Source organism: Mustela nivalis, assembly GCF_964662115.1.
Source record: "Mustela nivalis genome assembly, chromosome: 18".
NCBI lineage: Eukaryota > Metazoa > Chordata > Mammalia > Carnivora > Mustelidae > Mustela > Mustela nivalis.
The window spans coordinates 20,051,669-20,072,980 of record NC_139037.1 but is presented as its reverse complement, the minus strand read 5'-3'; the positions used below and the strand labels follow the sequence as shown (position 1 = coordinate 20,072,980).

The window sequence follows — 21,312 nt, the reverse complement described above, 5'->3', positions numbered from 1 at the left end:
GAACATTTATTACTTGGAGAAAGCAAGTCCTATCAAGTTTCCTATCAAGTTATATGCCTGTGTCAGGATTTAATTATCACCTGATCATCCCCAGTAGAACTTAATCCATGTGAAGGCAGGGACTTGGTCTATTTTGCTATTATTGTTTTCTCCGGACCCTGATGAGTGCTCAAGTTGTAATAAGGTGTTTAATAAGTATTGTTAATAGAGTATACAAATAAGTGATGATTCATCCATTTAATGTAATACTGTGTAGAAATTTAAGTATTTTTTTTGAAAACCCTTTTGTTGATATTGAATACTCCTTCTGTGTTAAATACAGGAAGCATAAAACTGTATAAACCATATGAATCCAATATTTTCCCCCTAGTATTTTTATATCTTAGGGAAGAGGGTTCAGTTAATTTTTTTTTAATCAGACTTAAAGTTTAAACCTACAAAGAGAAGTTGATAAGCTAGAATATTTCTATAAGATGAATAAGATCAAGGCTTATGTTCCTTTTCTCTTCTTTCCTTCCTAGAGCAGCTAATCACTTTTCTGCATTTGTGGGAAAAATCACTGCAGGCCTTTGGAAACCTATCACACTTCAACACACCGGGACAAAATTATTGGTAGAAGGACCATAAAAATGATTATCCATAGTGGGTCACTTTGGAAAATGAAAGGGGGAACTGTTCAGAACTACTGTACAACTACAAACACCAGGACTGTCTTGGAAAGAACCAGGACATGTGCTCACCATGGTTGGTAGTAATACCTCACATGAGTGCCCTGGTTCTACTTGTTTCTAATAAGCAAACAAAAAAACACAGAATGGCTAGGAGATATTTGGGTCTTTAGGACTTCAGTCATCTTGCTGGAAATTAAGAAAAAAAAATTCCACATAATCAGTGGTAGCTGAAGTATACTGTCTATTTGGAGTTTGATCCATAATGTAGAACAATTGAAAGAGAATCACTCTGAATATTAAACGGCTCCAATTTCTAGAACAGAATAGCCTGCCAATAAATTGTCCATTTGCTCTCTGAGAGGGAGAATCATGTGCGTGTTACACACAATTACAGGTAAGAGCAGATGTTAAATATTTAGCAGAATGACTAACAACTATTGTAGCTTCCTTTCCCCCAACTAGTCTGGGTCTAATAATCCATCATAGTTAAAACAAAAACCCATCTCATTAACTAGAAACTCACTTTACAGCAAAGCTTTCCAAGTCCTTGTGGGTCATTAGAATGGGATTTTGACACTTTCTTTCATTTAGACATTGGTGCCCTGAGCAAAACCAGCCTGAAGATCCCTTTGTACAACTCACATAGGGCTATCGTCCCTTCATTTAGAGTCTCTTTTTTGGCACTGGGGATACATAGCTTTTCGTGCTGCGGCTTTTCAGATGCTAGAAGAGCTACAGGGCAACCCTCATATGGGGTTCACGGGGTTAACAATTGCCGATCAACTACTACCCAGCAGTATCTGAAGTCCCTGTGTTAAAGGAGTGACGTGGTTACACCCTTTCTGATCCTCATTTGATTGGCGTCATTGCTATTAATAAATAGGACTGAAAGAAGGAACCGAATGAGAAAGCTCACCCAAAACTTCAAATTAAAAGCCTAGTGTTGATAATGCTTATCATTATTTATTGGCTCATTCAACAATTATTTAACATATCAATAAGTATATGCCAGGCACTGTTCTGGATTCCGGGTGTACAGAGCTGGACAACACAAAGCCACTGCCTTCAATTGGACTTTGATGACAGTTGGGCGGTGGGCACAAACAATAAACACATACACAAGCATTCATTATGTTGAATAGTTGTAAGTGTAACGAAAGGGAAAAACTGAGATAAATAGCCAGAAAGGGTCTCAGTAACAAAAACTCATCATTTTATATAATCAGATCACTGAAAAGCTTTCCAAGGAAGTGACATTACGTGGAGCAATGGTGGGTATATAAGAAAGATCATTCTTGTATCTGAGCATTTCTTCCCTTCAGTAAGAAACGGCTTGATGGCTGGTATCACTTTGGAGTTGTTTTCCTAGGACTGAGAGTTGGGTCACAAGTCGGAGAAGTTCATTTTCTTTCCAGATCCTCTTCTAGGTGCTCTGAGTCTAGAAGTAAGTTAACTTAATTTCCAGAACGTCAGTGCTCTCATTCATAAAATGGGTTGACCAGACACCATCTTCGTTGTCCAGACTCGCAGGCTACCAGTGAATTCAACACTGCCCTTCACCACCCACCCTCTGCCTATTCAGCATACCTGACTTACAGATGTGCTATTTATGTAATCTATACTTATCTTAAGTAGACAGTTTTAATATGGGGGACAGGAAGATTACCCCATCAACGAGCAACCTATAGGAAGCAGCCGAAAGTCTTACTCAATGCTGACACTATTCTGATCTGCTTATATAAAATGATGAGTCTTTGTTACTGAGACCCTTTCTGGCTATTTATCTCATTTTTCCCCTTTCGTTACACTTACAACTATTCAACATAATGAATGCTTGCGTATGTGTTTATTGTTTGTGCCCACCGCCCAACTGTCATCAAAGTCCAATTGAAGGCAGTGGCTTTGTGCTGTCCAGCTCTGTACACCCGGAATCCAGAACAGTGCCTGGCATATACTTATTGATATGTTAAATAATTGTTGAATGAGCCAATAAATAATGATAAGCATTATCAACACTAGGCTTTTAATTTGAAGTTTTGGGTGAGCTTTCTCATTCGGTTCCACACATTAAGGCCTCAGATCAGTGAGACTGTCCCCATTCCATGCTGTCAACTCCAGATGTCAGCCACAAACCCAGGTTGTCACCTGTGTTTCTGATTGACTGGCTATAGATCAGAAGTTCCAGCAACCCTCCTCCCTGGCTCCATGACCATGCTAGAGCAGCTCACAGAATGCAGAAAACATATTTTACTTACTAGATTACTGGTTTATTATAAAAGGATATAACTCAGGAACAGCCAGATGTAAGAGATGAATAAGGCAAAGTCTGGGGAAAAGGCTCAGCAATTCCATGTTTTCCCCGAATGGCCACTCGGCCCAAATCCCCATGTGTTCACCAACCTGGAAGTTCCCTGAATCCTGTCCTTTTGTTTTTTATGGAGACTTCATTATAAAGGCATGATTATGCCATTGACTATTGGTGATTGATTCCATTTCCAGCCTGTCTCCCCTCCTTAGAGTTCTGGGTAGGGGTCCTTAAAGTTCCAACCCTCTAATCCAATGGCTGGTTCTCTTGACAATTCATCCTTAAGTGGGGTCCAAAAGTCATCTCATTAACTGAACAAGCCACCTTGGTTGTTTTCCTCAATTAAGAAATCTAAAGGGTTTTAGGAGTGCTGCCAGAAAGGGGAAGAAGATTAAACATAACATTTCTCATTATAAATTGCAGTATCACAATTTTAAAAGGAAACATTGTGTTTTGCTATGAGTAAAAAACTCTCCATAGTACGGAAGGTAACTGCTCAATAAATACATGGAAAGAAAACCATTTTATTAAATTCTAGCTAGAGATTTGCTGCTGAAAACTTTAATCTTGAGATTTTATTTCCCTTTCCAAAAAGGAAATACACAACTTCAACCTAGCCCTTGCTCCATTAGTTCAAGCAATAAAAATTTAACCAACACCCCTAAGAAGTCAACAATTATTTATTGAATATTCACAACATAGCAGGCTCTATTCTAGCCTCCAGGATACACAGTAAAAATGATAAAGTCTTTGTTCCCCATGAAGCTTACATTCTAGAGAGTAAATACATTTACTGAAAGTAAATGTATCTTCTCAATGCATTGAGAAGATAAAAATATCAGAAAATAATATGTGCTCTTATTGAAGAAAAAATTATCCATGACACTTATTAAAGATGGTAAGGCACATTTTATTCAAGTAGGGCTACTACAGTGGGGTTTTCTAGTAGGGGAGAGAGCAGGGACTCAGGTCCAGTTTAGGCAGGGGCAAGTGGGGATTTACATCACAGAAGCAGATGGGGAATCAGTGGATAGAAAATTATTAAGAGGAAACATCTAAGTAAGGAGGGATTTTTTTTTTTTAAGATTTTATTTATTTATTTGACAGACGGAGATCACAAGTAGGCAGAGAGGCAGGCAGAGAGAGGGGGAAGCAGGCTCCCTGCTGAGCAGAGAGCCCTATGTGGGTGGGGCTCCATCCCAGGACCCTGGGATCATGACCTGAACCGAAGGCAGAGGCTCTAACGTACTAAGCCACCCAGGTGCCCCAGTAAGGTGGATTCTTGATAGACCTGCTCAACAGGATTCTTGCTGAACTTAGACTAGGGTGATTAAGAATGAGAGTAGTCAGATACTAAGGGTAGGGAATTTTTACTACAATGACTTAGCAGGATTCTCTTTCGAAACAGATTGTACAAAGACAGAAGAATGGCCAAGTTCAGGTCTATAGGGACAGAGGACTCAGAGGGGCCTGATTAAAGTTTGGTCAAAGTAGGCAGTCTTCATTATTCTGTGGAGAATGACAGACGGGCAATAAGGCGGACAGGGAATAGGAGGCTGGAATGAGCCACTTTAGGGGGAAGTGGATTCTAGACAGAGGGAGAATTATGCGCAGATTATCTGATTAGTAGATTAAAAGGGAGCACCTCTCTCCCTTTAAAATGTATTGCCATTCAATGTCACTTTAAAACCATTTCTTCTAACCATCAGAAATGCACATTCCACCCCGGAAGTGGACTGCTGGGATCAAGAGTCCTCATGACCTGGGTCTAGGAGTCATTATTTCCCTGCTGGTGCGGAGAACCCCTGGAGCCATAATCCCTGCCAAGAATACCACCAAGATGTGGTCCCCATTTTAACGCCTACTCTGGGCCAACAGATTCATTCTTCCGAAGAGAATCCAGAGTCCTTTAAATTTGCTTCTGGAAAAAAAAAAAAAAAAAATTTGCTTCTGGATCTGAGTTTAATTCTGGAAGCATTTACAGATGCTGCCAAGAGCCAGTTGACAGTAGGAAAAAGTCCAAATACAGCAACAATAAAATCATTCATTCGTGCAGCAGTTTATACATTTCGGTCATCCTTTTCTGGAATTCTTGGAGCCATGCCAGACAGAGATTACGTATCCCTATCGTATCAAGAAAATGGGACCCACAGAAACTGAGCACATTTTTTCAGGGTTAGCAGGTCAGTTATATCACCTGACAGCACTTCTGTCCATTCAGTATGTGGGACCGATGGATCTGAGTTTGTGTGTTGGGTGATTTTCCTGGGAGGAATGTTAAGTCACATAAAATCTAACTCCAAATCATTATAATGATACTATCAAAACACGACCGTGCGGAGCAAGGAGGGATACCAAGGCAAATTCTCTTATCTATTTCTAGAAGTTTAGAAATCTATAAAACCTAGACTACGAAAGGAAGAGTTTATTTCCCCTTATCCAGCCTTCACGCTATTTCTGCCCCTAATATTACTTACTGCCTTTTCTGCGCTGAAAATCCAAAATGTAGGAGAGAAAAGTGGGTGCCCCACAGGAGGGCTAATCTAATTTGCTACATCAGCATTATCAAACTGACCATCTCATTACTAATTCATAACAGAAAGTTATTTGAAAATTGTACTTCCAAGCACTATTATTTTTTCCATATGCCAGTTAGTGTTTGGAAAGAAAAAAAAAAGCCTCAAAAAAGGAGAAATTTACCATAGCATCAAATAATTTCCAATTTTCGGAGTGTTAAATGAAGTAAAAATTGTGGTTAAATTAAACTTATCAGAGTTGTTATGAAAGAAAACTATTCTAATGAAATAATATTTCATTCTAGATATTTATTAGATATTCTAATGAAATATCTAAATATTGTCAGAGTTATGTCTATAAAAAAGGAGCACCATTGTTTTAACAAATGAGCAAAATATATCAAATATTAAATTCCTTATATTAGAAATGTCAGTTTTTGCAACTCTTGGTAAGCTCATCCAAATTTCAAATACCATATGATACATAATTTCTATCCAATTAAATACAATTCATAATCATGTGAATTTACTTATTGTCTTCTAATAAAATATTTAAAAGCTATTTTACTTGTTGCTTTGCCAGTTTTATGCTACATATTGCAATCAAACAGAAGTGAATTCATTGATCTGATAATTAGTCATTAAAAAAAATTTGTTTGGTGGTAGAAAACTTGCTCGTTCTCTGCCTCAACTAAACTACCATGTGCTAAGTTATGTTCTATTATTGGCTTAGGAGAGAGACAAGAGAGTAAATTGATTTTTAAGAGGAAGTGGGAAGTAGGAGCTGGTAAATTCTTCCCTTACTTCATCCTGAAATCTGGAACAGGGAATAGATATGTGGACACTAAAATTAAAATCATTTCCTTCTATTATTTTTCCCCTGTTCTAGGAACTGGTAGTGGCTCTAGAAATAGGAGTTCATTGATCCTTTGCCAAGCTTGGCAATGTGGAAATTATTTGCATTGGAAAATGAAGTTCAGAGAGGTCAAGATGCCTGTCTCAAGTCAGACAACTAGTCAGAGTGGAGCCATTTTATGCCCAGGCCTATGCTGAATGCCACTCCCAACAAGAGGTATGTTGCTTTTGCTGTTGAGCTAAAGATTCGAGCTCTGAGCGGTGTGAGAGGAGCATTGCATTGCCTCTGGGAACCTGTGACAGTTAACCAAGTAGTGTTAATTAGTTAGTTGATTAAAGTGACAAAGAACTATAAAATCATGTTTAAAATGTATGGACACCTGAAATAAAGAAAGAAGTCCCTTTGGAGATGGTAGCCTGTGATCATTAAAAAACTGATTAGTTGAGTTAGTCTGCAAGATTAAAAATTCAATTCTCACTCCTAGGCCATTGGGACCTGATGGAGACTCCTGATGTTGATTTAAAAAAACAAAAACAAAACAACACGCAATTTTAATTCCATAGGATAAAATATCAAATTTCTGTGTGAAGCATAATACAAACAGCTATAAAATGCCTAATCATTTTTTTAAACACACACACACACATATATATATATATTTGATTTTCAACATTTGCATTGTAGAAACATGCAGAACCCAGCTGAAACAATGTGTGGTCTTGTCCCATCTATTGGTTTGGATCCAGAAGGTGGGTTAGGCAATGAGAGGTCCGACTAGATCCTGTTGTCTAGCTCTGTAGCCAACGGCTGTTCATACTAAGAAGCCAAACCCATGGGGGGAGGAAGTGTGCATCCCATCTTTACTGCCAGTGTCTTAGCCCCATCATTGATGATGAAGAATAATGTCGTTGTTGGCTCTTTAACCTAAGTTTAAAGGCTAAACTGCTGGACTGAGGTGGAGGACATGGGACCCATTCCCATCCAGTTTGACAACCACTTCCTGTAATGCTTGGGAGAGACACTTAGCCTCTCATTCACCATCTCTGCCAATATAGCCCATACTTTGCCTTCTCACAGGAATGAGATCAGTTTTTCACGTCTAGTATGTGCTCTCCCACACAGCAAGAGCTCAAAAAAAGCCTTACTAATTGAAGAAAAGAATTATCGAATTAATTAATGTGCCCTTCTTATTTTTCAAAGCATTTGACATACATGGATAAGGTTTATGCTTACTAATTATCCATATTATTAAAACTAAAGTGAGCATTACTTGCCTGCCCCAAAGGGGCCGACTTACTTCACCATCAAAATATACCTTTCAGTGGGCAGAGAATAGTGAACCCCAGTTAGAAACATGGTCACTCCAGAGACTTTCAGGGCCCTCTGATGACTCCTACTCTACATGCGCAACCCACCTGTGTAGGGAGCTAGCAGCAAATCCTAATTTCTGGTGACGTACTTGACAGTCCTATCTGTTTCACGAGCACCTCCAGTTTAAAGTCCAGCCCAAACTTAATTCAACTTTTTTTCCCACAAACCCACTTCTCCTCTTGGATTCATTACCACAGACACCAAGATCACCATTCACTCCATTTCTCAGATAAAGAAACTTAAAATCATACAGACATTCTCCAAACAACCCTCACATCTGGATAATCTGCCTTATTGATGTGCCGTCATCCTTCAGGAAATATTGCTTGCATACCTATGGTGTTTCAGGCACCATGCAAAGAACTTGGCATGTGGTAAGAAAGCATGATTCCTGCCCCCTTGGAGCTTACACTCTGCAGTGACAGTTAGACCCACACACACAGGAAGAGGTGGTAACCAAGTTGAAAGATTTGCGGTTGATATAAAGGAAACCAACAAAGTGTGGCCTACTTTGCTTGGAAAGGGGGCCCGTTTAGGCTGTACGAGGAACTGATGGATAGCCAGTGTGGTTGGACCACAGTGTACTGGAAGGAAAATTGGAGGAGATAAATTTGGACAGGTTTGCAGGTCCTGGTTACGTAAAGCAACTGAGTACGGGAATTGGAACTTATTGAAAGACTATGGGAAGCCAGTGAAGAGGTTTTGGTTATGGACTCTTGGAATCTGACTTGTATGTTAATATCCTTCTGCCTTCTTTGTGGAGAAGAAGCTGGAAGTCAGAGAGAATGGCTATGGGTTTGTCTTAGTCCTTCCAGGTCAGAGGTGAGGATGGTGTAGACCAGGCTAATGACAGTGGAGAAGTACAGAAGCCTCACCTCCTTTCCATCCCCTATTTACTGAATTATTCTAGGTCCTCATTATATCTTAGCTTTCATAAAAACCCTCTTGGACTACCTGTTGGTATAGATGTTCCTAATCTGTCCCCTATACTGCCTACCACATAGATTTGCCCACTCCTGTGCTCAAAGATCCCAATTCACCTCCTACTTTCTACTTGCCACCATTATCCTCCAGAGGCTCTCAAAAAGAGGTGAATTATACTCACAATTACCTGGGCACAACTGAAAATATTTTGGACCAGATCCCACCTGCTGTGCAGAGTGATACTCTCTGGGCACGGTGAATGTATATCATTAGTCAGTTTCTCCAAGCCATGTAGATCATCTGTCTCTTGTCCTCTCTACCATCCCCAGGACACTGGCCTATGAGATATAAGTTGGCTAAATGTAAGATCTGTCCAAAACTGCTGCAACTGGCCTACCCTCCTCAGCATCTTACCATCTCCCGTTGTATCTCTTATATATTTTGTTCTTGCAGCCTTCAGGGAGAGAAGGTGTCCTGTTGCACTGTCTGGGAAGGTGGGTGGGTGCAGAAATGCATAGGTGATTACAACAGAATAGATAATTTGGAGCAGGGTTGGGAAGACCAAAAGGTATCAAGGAAAGTAGCAAAATTCTTTGGGCATCCCAGAGTCACTAGTGGGGTCTACCAAGTAAGATATGGATGTTTGAATGAATGGATGGATGATGAATGTAAACAAAAGCCACTGCTCAAGGACAAGAAGAACGGAGCAGTATTCCTTCTTTAGCTGAATCGATGTCATAAAGCAGTAATTACTCTATATTGAAATAAGGAAGAACCACTTAAATGAAGATTACTTTTAAGGCAATATGTTCCAAATGAAAGAGGACTCCACTAGTCAGGAAAGACATTTTATTTCCAAGCTTCTAAGAGGGTTCTACAAACAATAGAGGCTTAAAGTAAAAAAGAGAAGATAAAAAGGAAAAAAAAAAGGAAAACAAGTTTTTTAACTGTTGAAAATTAGACAACTTTTTTTTTTTAACTTAAACATAAAAATGTAAAAACGTAGTTGTCAAATCTAATCTAAATACATTCCTAGACAAAAAGGATCATCCGTGGTGACGGGGTTACTTACAGCTGTACTCTTGTTTAAGTGCTATTCATATTCCTTCTGAATTATTTCTTTATTTTAAATTCAATTGGAGATCTGTGCAAATCTAGCAAAATATTCTTTGGGTTACAAAAACTATATAAAAAAATGAACAAAACCTGCAATTACGAAAGTATTGAGAATGTGCAATCCTTCATTGAAATGAAAGATTCCGAAGTGACATTGTCCACAGAATTTATTCCACTGAAGGGTTCAGACAATTTGATTTAAATGCAAAGGAAAATGAAAGTGAGCACTTCATAGAAACATTTCTCTTTTTATGCATTTTCACTGAGTCTTAAAAAATAGGATGTAGCAGGATATTAGGAAATGCTTGAAACAAACTTTCACAATAAAGTTTAAAAAAAAAAAGAGATAAATCTAAAAATTGTCTGCAATCCAGGAGAAAGCATGTGCCCTGTGTCTAGGGGAAAGAGGGAAAACACTTGTAGCATGACTTTGTGTGATCTTTCCCCGAGTATTGCTACATTTTGACCTTTGGCCCAGCTGAACAGGTGAAATGTCTTTCGTGGAAGTCCCGTTCCCAGGCAGCTAGATGGGACTTCCGGGAATAGTAGGCAAACTTGAACTGACCTTCAGAATCCACCATGGTCCCTGCCTTCGTTCTGAGCTGACTGCCCAAAGCAGATTTTAAAATAAAGATTTGGATATGAATTGCTTTTTTTTTTTTATCAAAATTTAAAATGCCACATTATTTTACGACAAGTTACATTCATAGGAGAAAAAAATAAGCAGTTTCAAGTGTCAGAGTCATTTTCATAGCCTGGCAAAATCAAAGTAGAGAAAAATAGAATAACATCAGATGTCTGACTGGATTTATATTTTTGACTCTTCACTCCCTCAACTACCAAATGCTCAGTGTGGGGCATAAAACCTGTATCTTGGAAGTTTCGAGTTCCGATCAGTTTGGTCCTTCATGGATTCATCTCTTATAGCCACTGAATTACTGATATGCAAGATAAACGCCTATTATATACCAAGTATTGCAAAATCAGAGACTGACCTAGATCTTTAGCATCCTTCTTTTTCAGAAGATGTATGCGGAGGAAAGCCAGGAAGCTAAAAGAATGTACAAGAAAGCTTTACACGGTATTACAGAATCTCGTCTGAAAAAAAAAAAAAAAAACATTTGCAAAACAGATTTGATTTTAAATAAACCATAAAAGCAGCAGACTACAACAGCTCATAAATAGGGTTATGAAAAGATCACAATTATCTTAAATTAGAAATATAAATGAGTCATTAGAAATACTTAAATTTTTCAATGTTAAGAATGAAACCCAGAATTAAAAAAGAATCTGTTTTTATTTCAAAGGTTGCTTCTTATATTGAAGCTCATATTAAAGCAACAGTACAATGTTCATAAAATATAAGTGTGATGCCGTAACATTTCTTACATGTCAGAATACTGATATTTGTATGTATACTAAAATAAGAACTTTAAAATTGTACAAATAGATACATTAAAAATGGCATAGAAATAGGGAGCCTCTCACTGAAACAAGACAGTTATATCTGGCACGTATTAGTTTAAGATGAAAGTAGAAGCAAAAAGATTTACAAGAATCAGCAGTAACAAGATTGATGCTCAAGAGACATAATTGTACATTGTATTGTACATACATTTTATGGGTTTAAGCTGGCTGAATATTATATATTTCAAGTTTAAAAATGCACTACATATAGAGTGTCCATAGTTTAAGGCGAAATTACAGCTCAGAACTGTTGTCCTTTCTAATTTTGTGGAAGCTTCTTTGACAAGTAAAAAAAAAAAAAAGAAGAAGAAGAAAGAAAGACTTAGATGTTCATAACACATAAACAATTTCCCTTCATTGTAAGTTCACGTTAAACTTCTCCTTCACTTAAATATTTTGTATGCCAAGTGGTTTTCTTTAGAGAAGTTGATAAACAACTTCAATATTTGCCTTTTTGTGAGAAAAGGTACTTCACAGTATTTACCACTTTGATGTCCTTGCAGTTTTATTAAACGTATCCTCTCTGTAAAACTTTGCTTGTTTTAAATGAGCCTTTCCTTGATTTAAAAAAATACCTGTTTACATATCTTCTAGATTCTTCAGAACGCCAGACACAGTTCTTAAGGCCAAATTTGTATCGTTATTGTTAAGAGTCGTCATCAAAAGTGTCTTTGGAACCGTACAAGTCTGCTAGTTTCTTAAAACGAGGTCCCCAGTTCTGTAGGTAGTCATAGTCCAAGTCTGAATCTGTGGTGGCAGATTCTAAGGAGCTCAGGGACCCAGCCACCGAGCCCCTGCCTTCGTAACCATAGATTTGGATGGAATCGTAAGGCGGGGCAGTTGGGTCGTTATCTGCCTCCTGGATTCTTGTGTTGATGAAGTCATCGACGTCCACACTGTTGGGTGCTGGCCGGAGCCCAGGTCTAGGCATGTACTGATACTCGGGTTTTATGTCTTTGCGAGGGATAAATCCATTGATCCCGTCTGGATTCTGGAGGGTGGCGATGTCAAAGGCTTCCGTGTCTTCTTCCCCACCTCCTTCGTCATCGTAGGTAATGATGTTCTCACGGACATCTTCTTCCTCAAAGACAATGAGTGGCTCTTTCTTTTGCCTTCTCAGGGTCACAAACAACACTACGATGACTACAAGGAAAGCACAAGAAAGTGAGCACAGGTTAAGCACAGTATTCCTTGATTTCCCCCCACTGTTGCCGAGGAGGACTCTGCTTACCGAAGGCATGATATGCACATGCTCAGAACAGGTACCAGTCTGAAAGTCTACGAAACAAGAGTGTTACCTGGAATCCCCAAAGATGTGTAAAACCACCCTGCACCTGGCTCTTCCTGTGCAAAATGCTGCCAGGAAAATATGATATCCAAACAAGCCGGCAAGTTGGAACTATTTTGAGCTTTTTACAAATGAATCTGACATTATTTGGAAGCCATCCTTCTAAGAATTAGGAAGATTCTAAATAGACTGGTTTGCAGCCTCTTAAAAATGGCTTATGTTGGTTTCTTTTTCCAAGGGAAGACAGCTGTTTCTTCAAACTTACGAATTAGGGTGATCCGAGACCACAGGTCCTACCTTTTCCTGGGAAGGGAGGCTCCCCCCTGCCCAGAGGGCTGGGGGTTTGGAGGAGGGGGCAGGAGTGGTGATCCTACTCTACCTTAGTAAGAAATCTTATCATAACTGTGGTTGGGTTCTCTTTAAACCACTGTAGAGAAGGAGGGAAGTTTAAAATGACCCCCAGGAGACAAATCTCCTCTATTTATTTAAACACAGGAAGGTAGGATCCGCTGAACCCCAAAGGAAGCAGCTCTATCTCCCCCTTGAGAGAGGCGATTCTAGGACACTCAGGCAACCTAGGATGAGTGGGCAGAACCACACTTAAAGGAAAGCTGAGACAGCTTAATTCTTTATCCTCCATCTCCCCACAAGAGGCTTCTACAATATTCTATGAGAACCCTCTCCCACACTTGACTTTGTCTAGACTAAAGAAAACGTTTGTGCCTGAACCTGGCAAGGGGTCCGAGAGCCCCCTCTGGGTCCACCATCACTGGGAGATGCAAGAATGAGAGCTCCCTTTCTCCCCCAGGGCTGGACACAGTGCCCCGGTACCCAGATAATTCTCAAGAACTGTTGGTTGACCTAAACTCACTGGCTCTTCCCTTTGCAGCTGGGCGCCCTCCCAACTCATTCAATGGAGAACCAAACATCATGGGACAAGCATGAATTTGATGTCAGAAATCCTTGGGTTTGAAAGCTGATTTTTCTCCTACGTGATCTCTTCCGGAAGCCCAGCAGTGGTAAGTGTTACCAGCATGAGCCCACTGCCGTTCTTACAGAGATGAGATGTAAGTGTAGGAAAAGCCTCCTAGGGGTTCCCATAAGCCGAGGCTCACAACCAAGCATTGCCTTTGCTAATCAGAGGAGGAGTCAATTCCAGCCTGGCCAGGCCAAGCTTCGTCCAGTTCCTTGAGTCCTTCATGCCATGTCTTTGGCCTCATGATTATTCCTTCTGTTCCTAACTCTTCTTTCCTCTTCTAAGGCAAACTATTGCCCATACACCTGCCCTCTGCCTAATTTCCTCTTCTGCAAAACCTTGTCAGATGTCCCCCTGCAACCCCCCCGGACGGGCTGCTGCTCCGCAATCCCATGATGTCGGCAATGTGCTCATCATAAGCGTCCCCCGATTTTGCTCAGAATGCTCACCCTGTCTCCTCCTTGTTGCTCCCCCGCCATAAAGTGCGCCAGAGCAGGCCCCGCCTTTGCCTTGTCCCCAGGTGTCGCCAAGGGATATGGCACATCCAGCATAACCAGCCCGCACTCCAGAAATACACGTTTCAAGGACGGGCATCCGATTGCCAAACCCTTCCCGCAGGTGCCAGCGGAGCCCCCTTACCCAGGAGAATGACGATGCAGGCAAGGATGGCGATCAGCGCCCCCGTGCTCAGGCCGGCGTTCAGGATGTAGGCCTCGGCATTGCAGGAGAGCAGCGCGCCGTGCACGTCACAGCCGCACACCTTGATGGTGAGGGTGTTGGTGCTACTCATGGGCGGGATTCCACCGTCGCTGATCACGATGGGCAGGAGGTACAGATCCTGCTTCTGTCGACTGAAGCCTCCGCGCCGGGCGTACACCCCTGCGGTGTTGTCTGTTGGGAGAGCAGAGACATTTCCTCTCAGAGCGGGGTCCCCGGAATCATGGCATGAATATCCGTGCGTTCGGCTTGGGAGAGGAGGGGGTGCTCTTTCTGGTCACCAAGGTCAACAACAAGAATCTTTCACCTACGTATCTGTGGAAGCCACAGTCATCTGATATGGCAGAACAGTGTCTCCGTATTTTGGAACCAAGTTTACAAATTGGCTCGTTTTTATTTCGTAGATACAAAGGCCCCCACTGGGAAGCTCGCCACATTGTTTTCTGTTTGGGTGTCGCCTTCATCAGATACCACAGTGAAGTGTGGGCGTGGACCACATACCCTATGTGAGTATGGCAGATAATTAAATATATAATTGACAGTGAGAATAAAACAAACAGAAAAAATCTTTTTTCATGGTTGTGCTTTCCTACTTCATGAAAAACCTTTGGCCGGTTTCTGTGTGTGTGGTGTGTATGTGTGTGTTTAAGAGATTTCCGGTCCACACTCAAACCTTGCCCAAACTGTAAACCCACTTGCAAGCCCTAAAGGAAAATATTTATCTTTGAAGAGAAAATATTTTATAAAACCGGTAGCAGATTTATAGTTTCTTTGAAATTCAAGCACCATCCACCACCTGGTTCAACATGTCGTGCCTCCTGCCCAGAATAATTCCAAGTTCTCTTTGTGGTCCACACAACACCACCCACCTCTACACAGTGAATCACTAGATTTTTCCTTCATCTGAAGACTTGACTTTGCCTTCAAGGTCACGTCCCATCTGTTCCCCATGTCCCAGTTCAGCCTGACAGGAGAACTTTCTTCTGCTTCCCAAGCATACCACACTTCGCACATGCCTTTCTAGCCACTGCCCTATGGCACCAGGAAGCTCTTCCTCATGGCATGACAGGTAAACTCCTCGCGCCTCAAAATTGAACCCAAAAGCTATCACATCAGGGAGGCCTTTCTAGACCTCTCCCATCATCTCCTGTTGAAATATCCACTTTGACCTCACCTGGAGTGTGGACTTCGGAGGGTAGAGAATTCATCTCAATCTCTCTAGTGTTGGACACGCAATAGACGTTCAATAAATGTTTTTGAACAATGGCCTAACTGTATTCTGGGAAAGATTTAACCAAAATCCCAGATGTTGTTTTCCATATATTTCTCAATCTTTTGTCACCTAAGCCCCCCCAACTACTTCATCAGCATGTTTCCTGAAGATCTGTACCAACCAACAGTATTTCTCCCCAGGCTGTATGCTCTGGGGGAAAATTAAGTAACAGGTGAAGTTTTGAGTATGTTCTATCAAATTAAACACACACACACACACACCCAGAGATCCTCAGTATGATTTGCCTCTGTTTATCATTACCATCAGTCACTTACAGCAATTTGAATGTTATGACCAACATGATTGCCCAATAGCTATCAGGTTTTGAGTGGACTGACAGTACCCTGAATTAACTCTTGTCATAGGAAGAAATATCTTAGAATCTTTAAATTAAATTGATATATTTTAGGTGAAGGGAAATGTAATGCATTTTCTGTCAGATAAAATATATTAAATATAAAAGGTAGATTCAGTCTGATTTAGGGATGAGCAGATACTCTGATTACTGCAGAAGGTAAGGTGTATGTATGCACTGGTTTTTGACAAGCTGTATAATGACAGATTCCCTGCCCTTCACTGCCAACACCTCAAAAAAACAAAACAAAACAAAACAAAAAACCCAAAAAACAAAAAACAACCAAGACTGAATGCCTAGCCCTCATTTCTGCATTTTCTGAATATTGTATGATTGGCCTATATTGTTCTTGTCACTGGAAAAAATTATGTATACTATGGAAAGTCATGAAAACAGATAAATAAAATGGCCAAAGAGACTATTAACTGAAAATTCAGTTTCCTGACTGTTCTCTCCTATTCCAGCCTATACCATTGTTTTATGCCTATGGATTATAAAAAAAAAATTACACATCTATAATAAATTATTTCAAAATATGTTAATTTTCCTATCTCATATATTTTTTGAGTTCAGATAAGACTTTCATAAATTATAAGTGACAATATCTTTCCCATTTTAATGATATAAGATGTCAGTAATGTCACTATGAATAAAAGTGAAAATTAAAAATCAAAGAGGAAGAGCGAATTACTTAAATAGCTTGGTCAAATACACTTCTCTGATATGATCCCCAAAGGATCATTTATTTAGTTTATCTATTGGGTCACACCCCGTTACCCAGGGTGTTGGGTTGGAGGACATGTAAACCGAGCATTTTGTTTCTGTAAACACGTAGAAGGCACAAATTCAAATCTATTCTTCAGTGTGCCATCCACGAAAAACTGGACCCGCAGATCACAGCACACCAGCTTACACATGACAGTAACTGAAACATGGATCTGAGCAGGACTCAAGCTGTGAATGCAGGATGTCTCATATTCCAAACAAGCGAGTCCCCTCAGACACATTCAAACTATTACAGAAGAGCTCATCGGAGGACCCAGATGAACGAACCATTTACAGTCTCTGAGCAACAGACCTGTAGAATCTTGAGACTTTTTTAAAAAGTGCCTCTAGCCAAACATGTTTCACATATGGATTTTAAGATGAATTTAAAAGGTGGGAAAGAAATGGACTGAGTGTCTCTTCTTGGGCATACACTAACTGCACGCTTTAAAATGAGTCATTTCTCCTGTCTAGAGCCTCACTTGTTCATCTTTAAAATGAGGACACCGGTTGATATCAAGTGTGCCTCCCAGGAATCAAATAACATAATAAAAGTCATGGTTCTCCCAGGGCTCATGGAAATCCTTCTACCAGAAAACTTTACACCCAGTACTGACATCCTCCAGAGCTGGTGAACTAGAGAACAGTAGACAGATGTGTAGGCTAGAAACGTGACTAACCAGCCCAGTTTGGCACTGCGGTGGTAGATACTGTTTGAATGAGTAAAGTATTTCCCCTCTAGGTCCAAATGGTTGAGTACCAAGGGGAGACTGAGCTTTTTTTGAGGGGGGGATGGGCATTTTAGAGGAGTCAGTGCTCCATCTTGTGATGGTCTTTTTTGTGGTCCGTTCTGATCACTGATCTACTAACCAAAAAAGCCCCACTATGCGCAGGAACTTCATTGAAAACGCATCTAGAAAAACAAATTGAAAAACAAACTAAGTAGCCATAATAACAAAAACCGCTATTCTGGAAATCAGTTGTGCATCCTAAATTTGACCACAGACTTTCTGTCATCCAAATTAGCAACCACTGCCTATCTGTTTTTGAGAGTGTCCCCTCACTTTGGACATACACATTCCTCAGGTTTAGGGTGGCCCATCGGTAAAAACAGGTTCCAGGTGGACACATTTTCAGGGGAGTGTCAAACAGGCACCATGGCTCCCACGATGAGGAGAATAAGGCATTTGTTATCAATATTGAAATGTCCAGTAGGAGATTTCACAGATCCTTCTCCTTTATAAAACATCCAAAGAGCAAATCTTTCTGTATTTGGGGTCAAACAAGCCTAGGTTTGAATCTTGAGTCGTCTACATATTAATTGCCTGATTTTAGTCTTATTAAGTCAATGTCCTGTTTCTCCATTCTCACCCAGGAAACTAATCATTTTAAATGTTGAAATGATTCCATTCATAAAGGTATTCAGCACAGCGACAGACTGTTGGAGATGCTCAGTAAATATTAATTCTTTCCTGGAAGCGATCCTCTTTGAGCAATAAACTAATGAGGAAGAGAAGCCTATTGGCAGAGAGAGGAAAGTGAATTCCTGGAAATGTCATCACAGCTTGGAATGCAACTGCCTCCGCAGAAGGGCTCATCATCCAGAGGTAAGAACACAGTTCATGCTTTTCAGTCCTGGGCACGGTATTTCCTGTGGTAAGATAATGTTTTTCAAGCACCTCGCTATTTCATCCTTGACGCCCAGTGTTCCCATCCTTGGCCACAGACACACAACCAGTTTCATTTTCCCCCCACTTAGGCAAAATCTTGCAAATGGGGTCATTCATTACTAGTATAAGTCATGTACAAATTGTAGTGTCTCTATTAGTGGAAAATAAATTCAGATTTCAAATTGCCATGTCTATAACCTGGACTCTCTAACCACATGCTGTTTTTCCCTGCATACTTTGTCATTACACCAACAAAAGATAAAGGTACCTGATAATGATGGTCTCCATGGTACCAGTGTGGGGATGCAAACATAGGATGATGATGATTATGTAGCCCATTGAAGGTACACATACAACTGACATTAGAAAGGGAAATTATGATGGGTAACCAGTCCTCAAGTGATAGACCACACTGGGTGCCCTCTTCCCCATGCTGAAAGCTGTGGTATCTTGTTGTTGTTGTTGTTGTTTTTCTCTGACACTGGAAATACTGTTTTTTTGGCTAATACAAAATTTTGCAAAATGGGCATCATACAGGCATAGACCCTGCATGTTAAAAATTTGAAAAAGAGAAATCACTACAGCAAAGGCTTAGTACATTGCGGTCTCACCATGGTGTCAGGAGAAAGGTTTGACCTAAGGTGAGGGAATCCGTCCTCTCAGTAACTTCACTAAAGCTCTTAAGATGCCCTGATTTGGCCACTCTGTTTCCTTTGTCCTTCTGTCATTTTGCAACCTGATCAGATGGAGACTGTTAAACATCTGGAGAATTAAAGCTAAACCTTGCTCTTATTTTGTTCATTTCTGACCCAGATCTACCTACTGTACCCTTACTGCTCACACCTGAGACAAAGTAGGTCTATCTACCACTTAACTAGTTCCCACATACTTGAAGACAGTTATGCAGTTGCTAGCAGAATAATCATTATTTGATTACTTTCCTCTGGGCCCTCTCCATTTTCCCTAGAAATGTGGCAATAGCTCTATCAGGATAATGGAAAAAAGTATCCATGCACATGAGATATAAGTGGATATATATCTGTAGCTGTATATATACATATATATATGTGTATATACATAGTATGTGTGTCAGAAGTCTCAATGGAGTTTTATGCTTTAATACTTTTAGAAGTATATATGCTACACAATTACAAAAGACATCACTGGAAATTTTAATTATTTAGATTTAATTTTTTTTAAGTAAACTCTACCCCAAGTGTGGGACTTGAAGTCACAACCCCAAGATCAAAAGTCACATGCTCTAACAACTGAGCCAGCCGGGTGCTCCTAGTGATTTAGATTTTTTTACACTCATTTAGATTTATGATTATTTAAAACTTAATTGAAATTGTTGATGCCATCTTTGCCATCTTCAATCGCTGGGGCTGAAATAATAGCAATTTCAAATAAAACTTGCCAAGTTTGTAGCATCTATATTTTTGGTATTACTTATGCTCAAAGATAACCTTAATAACTTGTGTATACATATTAATAAAGAAAATTGTTTGACCCAAGACTCTGATGGCTATAATGGCTTGCAACTGGATTAAGAAGCTGTACACTAAAAGGATCATCACGATCCTTGAATTAGCACCTTTGATTCTGAGTGATTGGCAAAACATGAATTATAACAAATAACATTGTAGAAATAACTATGTGTGTGAGATATCTAAGGGTGCACCGTTGGTCAGTATTAACAGATTTTTCTTTGTCATAATTAGCCACTTCCCTTGAAATTAACACTTCCTCCATTTTTGTATGAGGATAATTCTCTCCTTGGTGATGGGGAGGGAAAAAGAAACATATTGCCTAAGTATTTCTTGGTTTAAGACAAGGAAACTACCAGGTGCCTGGGTGGTTAAGCAGCTGCCTTCAGCTCAGGTCATGATTCCAGGGTCCTGAGATTGAGCCCCGCATGAGCGGAAAGCCTGCTTCTCTCTCTTTCCCTCTGCCTGCCGTTCCGTTTACTTGTACTCTCTCTGTGTCAAATAAATAAATAAAATCTTAAAAAAAAAAAAAAAAGACAAGGAAAACTACCAAGGAATACAGTGGGATATAAACATTTAGGGTCTTTTCGTGCGTTGAGAAATCCCAGGAGTTAAATCAGCGACCAGAGGAAACCCTGAAAGAATATGTCTGTTCCACCAAATGACCTATCTTTTTTTGTTGTTGTTGGGCTGGGGAGGGAGTGAGCTCCCAGATAAGCTGTGTTGTAATGGACAAACTGCTGCAATGAAATTCAGGCAGAAAAGGAACATAATTATTTACACAGAGAAAATGGCAGCACATTAAAAGACATCTGCCATTTTGATCTGCCAATAGAGCATCTTCCATATTGAAGCAATTAAGAGGAAGAAAAAAAGTTCCATAGAAATCTATTTGGCTATCTTTAAATAATAAAAGTAAAAAAAAAAAAACAGAAGCATATTTGGATGCTATCTGATGCTGCTCATAAAAAAAAAAAATGTTCTAAGCTTAGAAAAAAAAAAAAAAAAGGCGGGTGGGGGAGGAAAAAAGCTTCGTGCCAGTTGTTCTAATGGGGTGAATGTGTCTTGGATGTCCCAATTTACTCAGCCAAATCTGCTTTACATGCACACTTTTTGTTGTTGTTTTGGTCTCGTTTTTGCATTTTTTTTGAGCACTTCGAAGTTAATTCTGAATGCATCAGGTATTAGAGCTCATTTGATGTGCAACTTGGCTCATCTTTGATAATATAGGTGCAAATTGAGCACCTTTCAAGGTCATCTCTTCCTGAATCCAAGTCCTAGATGTCCAGTTTACCTTTGTGAAATAATGAATGATGAATGGAAAGAAGAGGTGGCTTATGGGCTATTGACTCCTCAGAACATTCTGGGGTTATAAGGTGGTGTCTTTTTAAGCCTGAAGCTTATGTCATAATATAGTCATTTTTCCTCTAATAATAATGGATCCCTGAAATTTCTGAAGCATGAACACCAATTTCCCCAGTCGTTCTTTCATTTTAATCCTTACATTTGGCCAAGCCACAATTTTAAGTGCTGGGACACTGCCCCCACAGAGCTC

General features: G+C 40.0%; 1 protein-coding gene across 1 annotated transcript in view; it reads right to left on the bottom strand.

Moving 5' to 3' along the window:
- Window positions 1-11,037: 11,037 nt before the first annotated feature.
- The window catches only part of CDH11 (cadherin 11), a 148,303-nt gene continuing 138,028 nt past the window's right edge, over window positions 11,038-21,312 (bottom strand). Inside the window, exons 12-13 of the mRNA XM_082712175.1 lie at window positions 14,130-14,381; window positions 11,038-12,369 (exon numbers count right to left, since the gene is read on the bottom strand). Of these exons, the coding sequence (XP_082568301.1) occupies window positions 11,873-12,369; window positions 14,130-14,381 (749 nt within the window). The 3' untranslated portion in view covers window positions 11,038-11,872. The remainder of the gene's footprint in view (window positions 12,370-14,129; window positions 14,382-21,312) is intronic.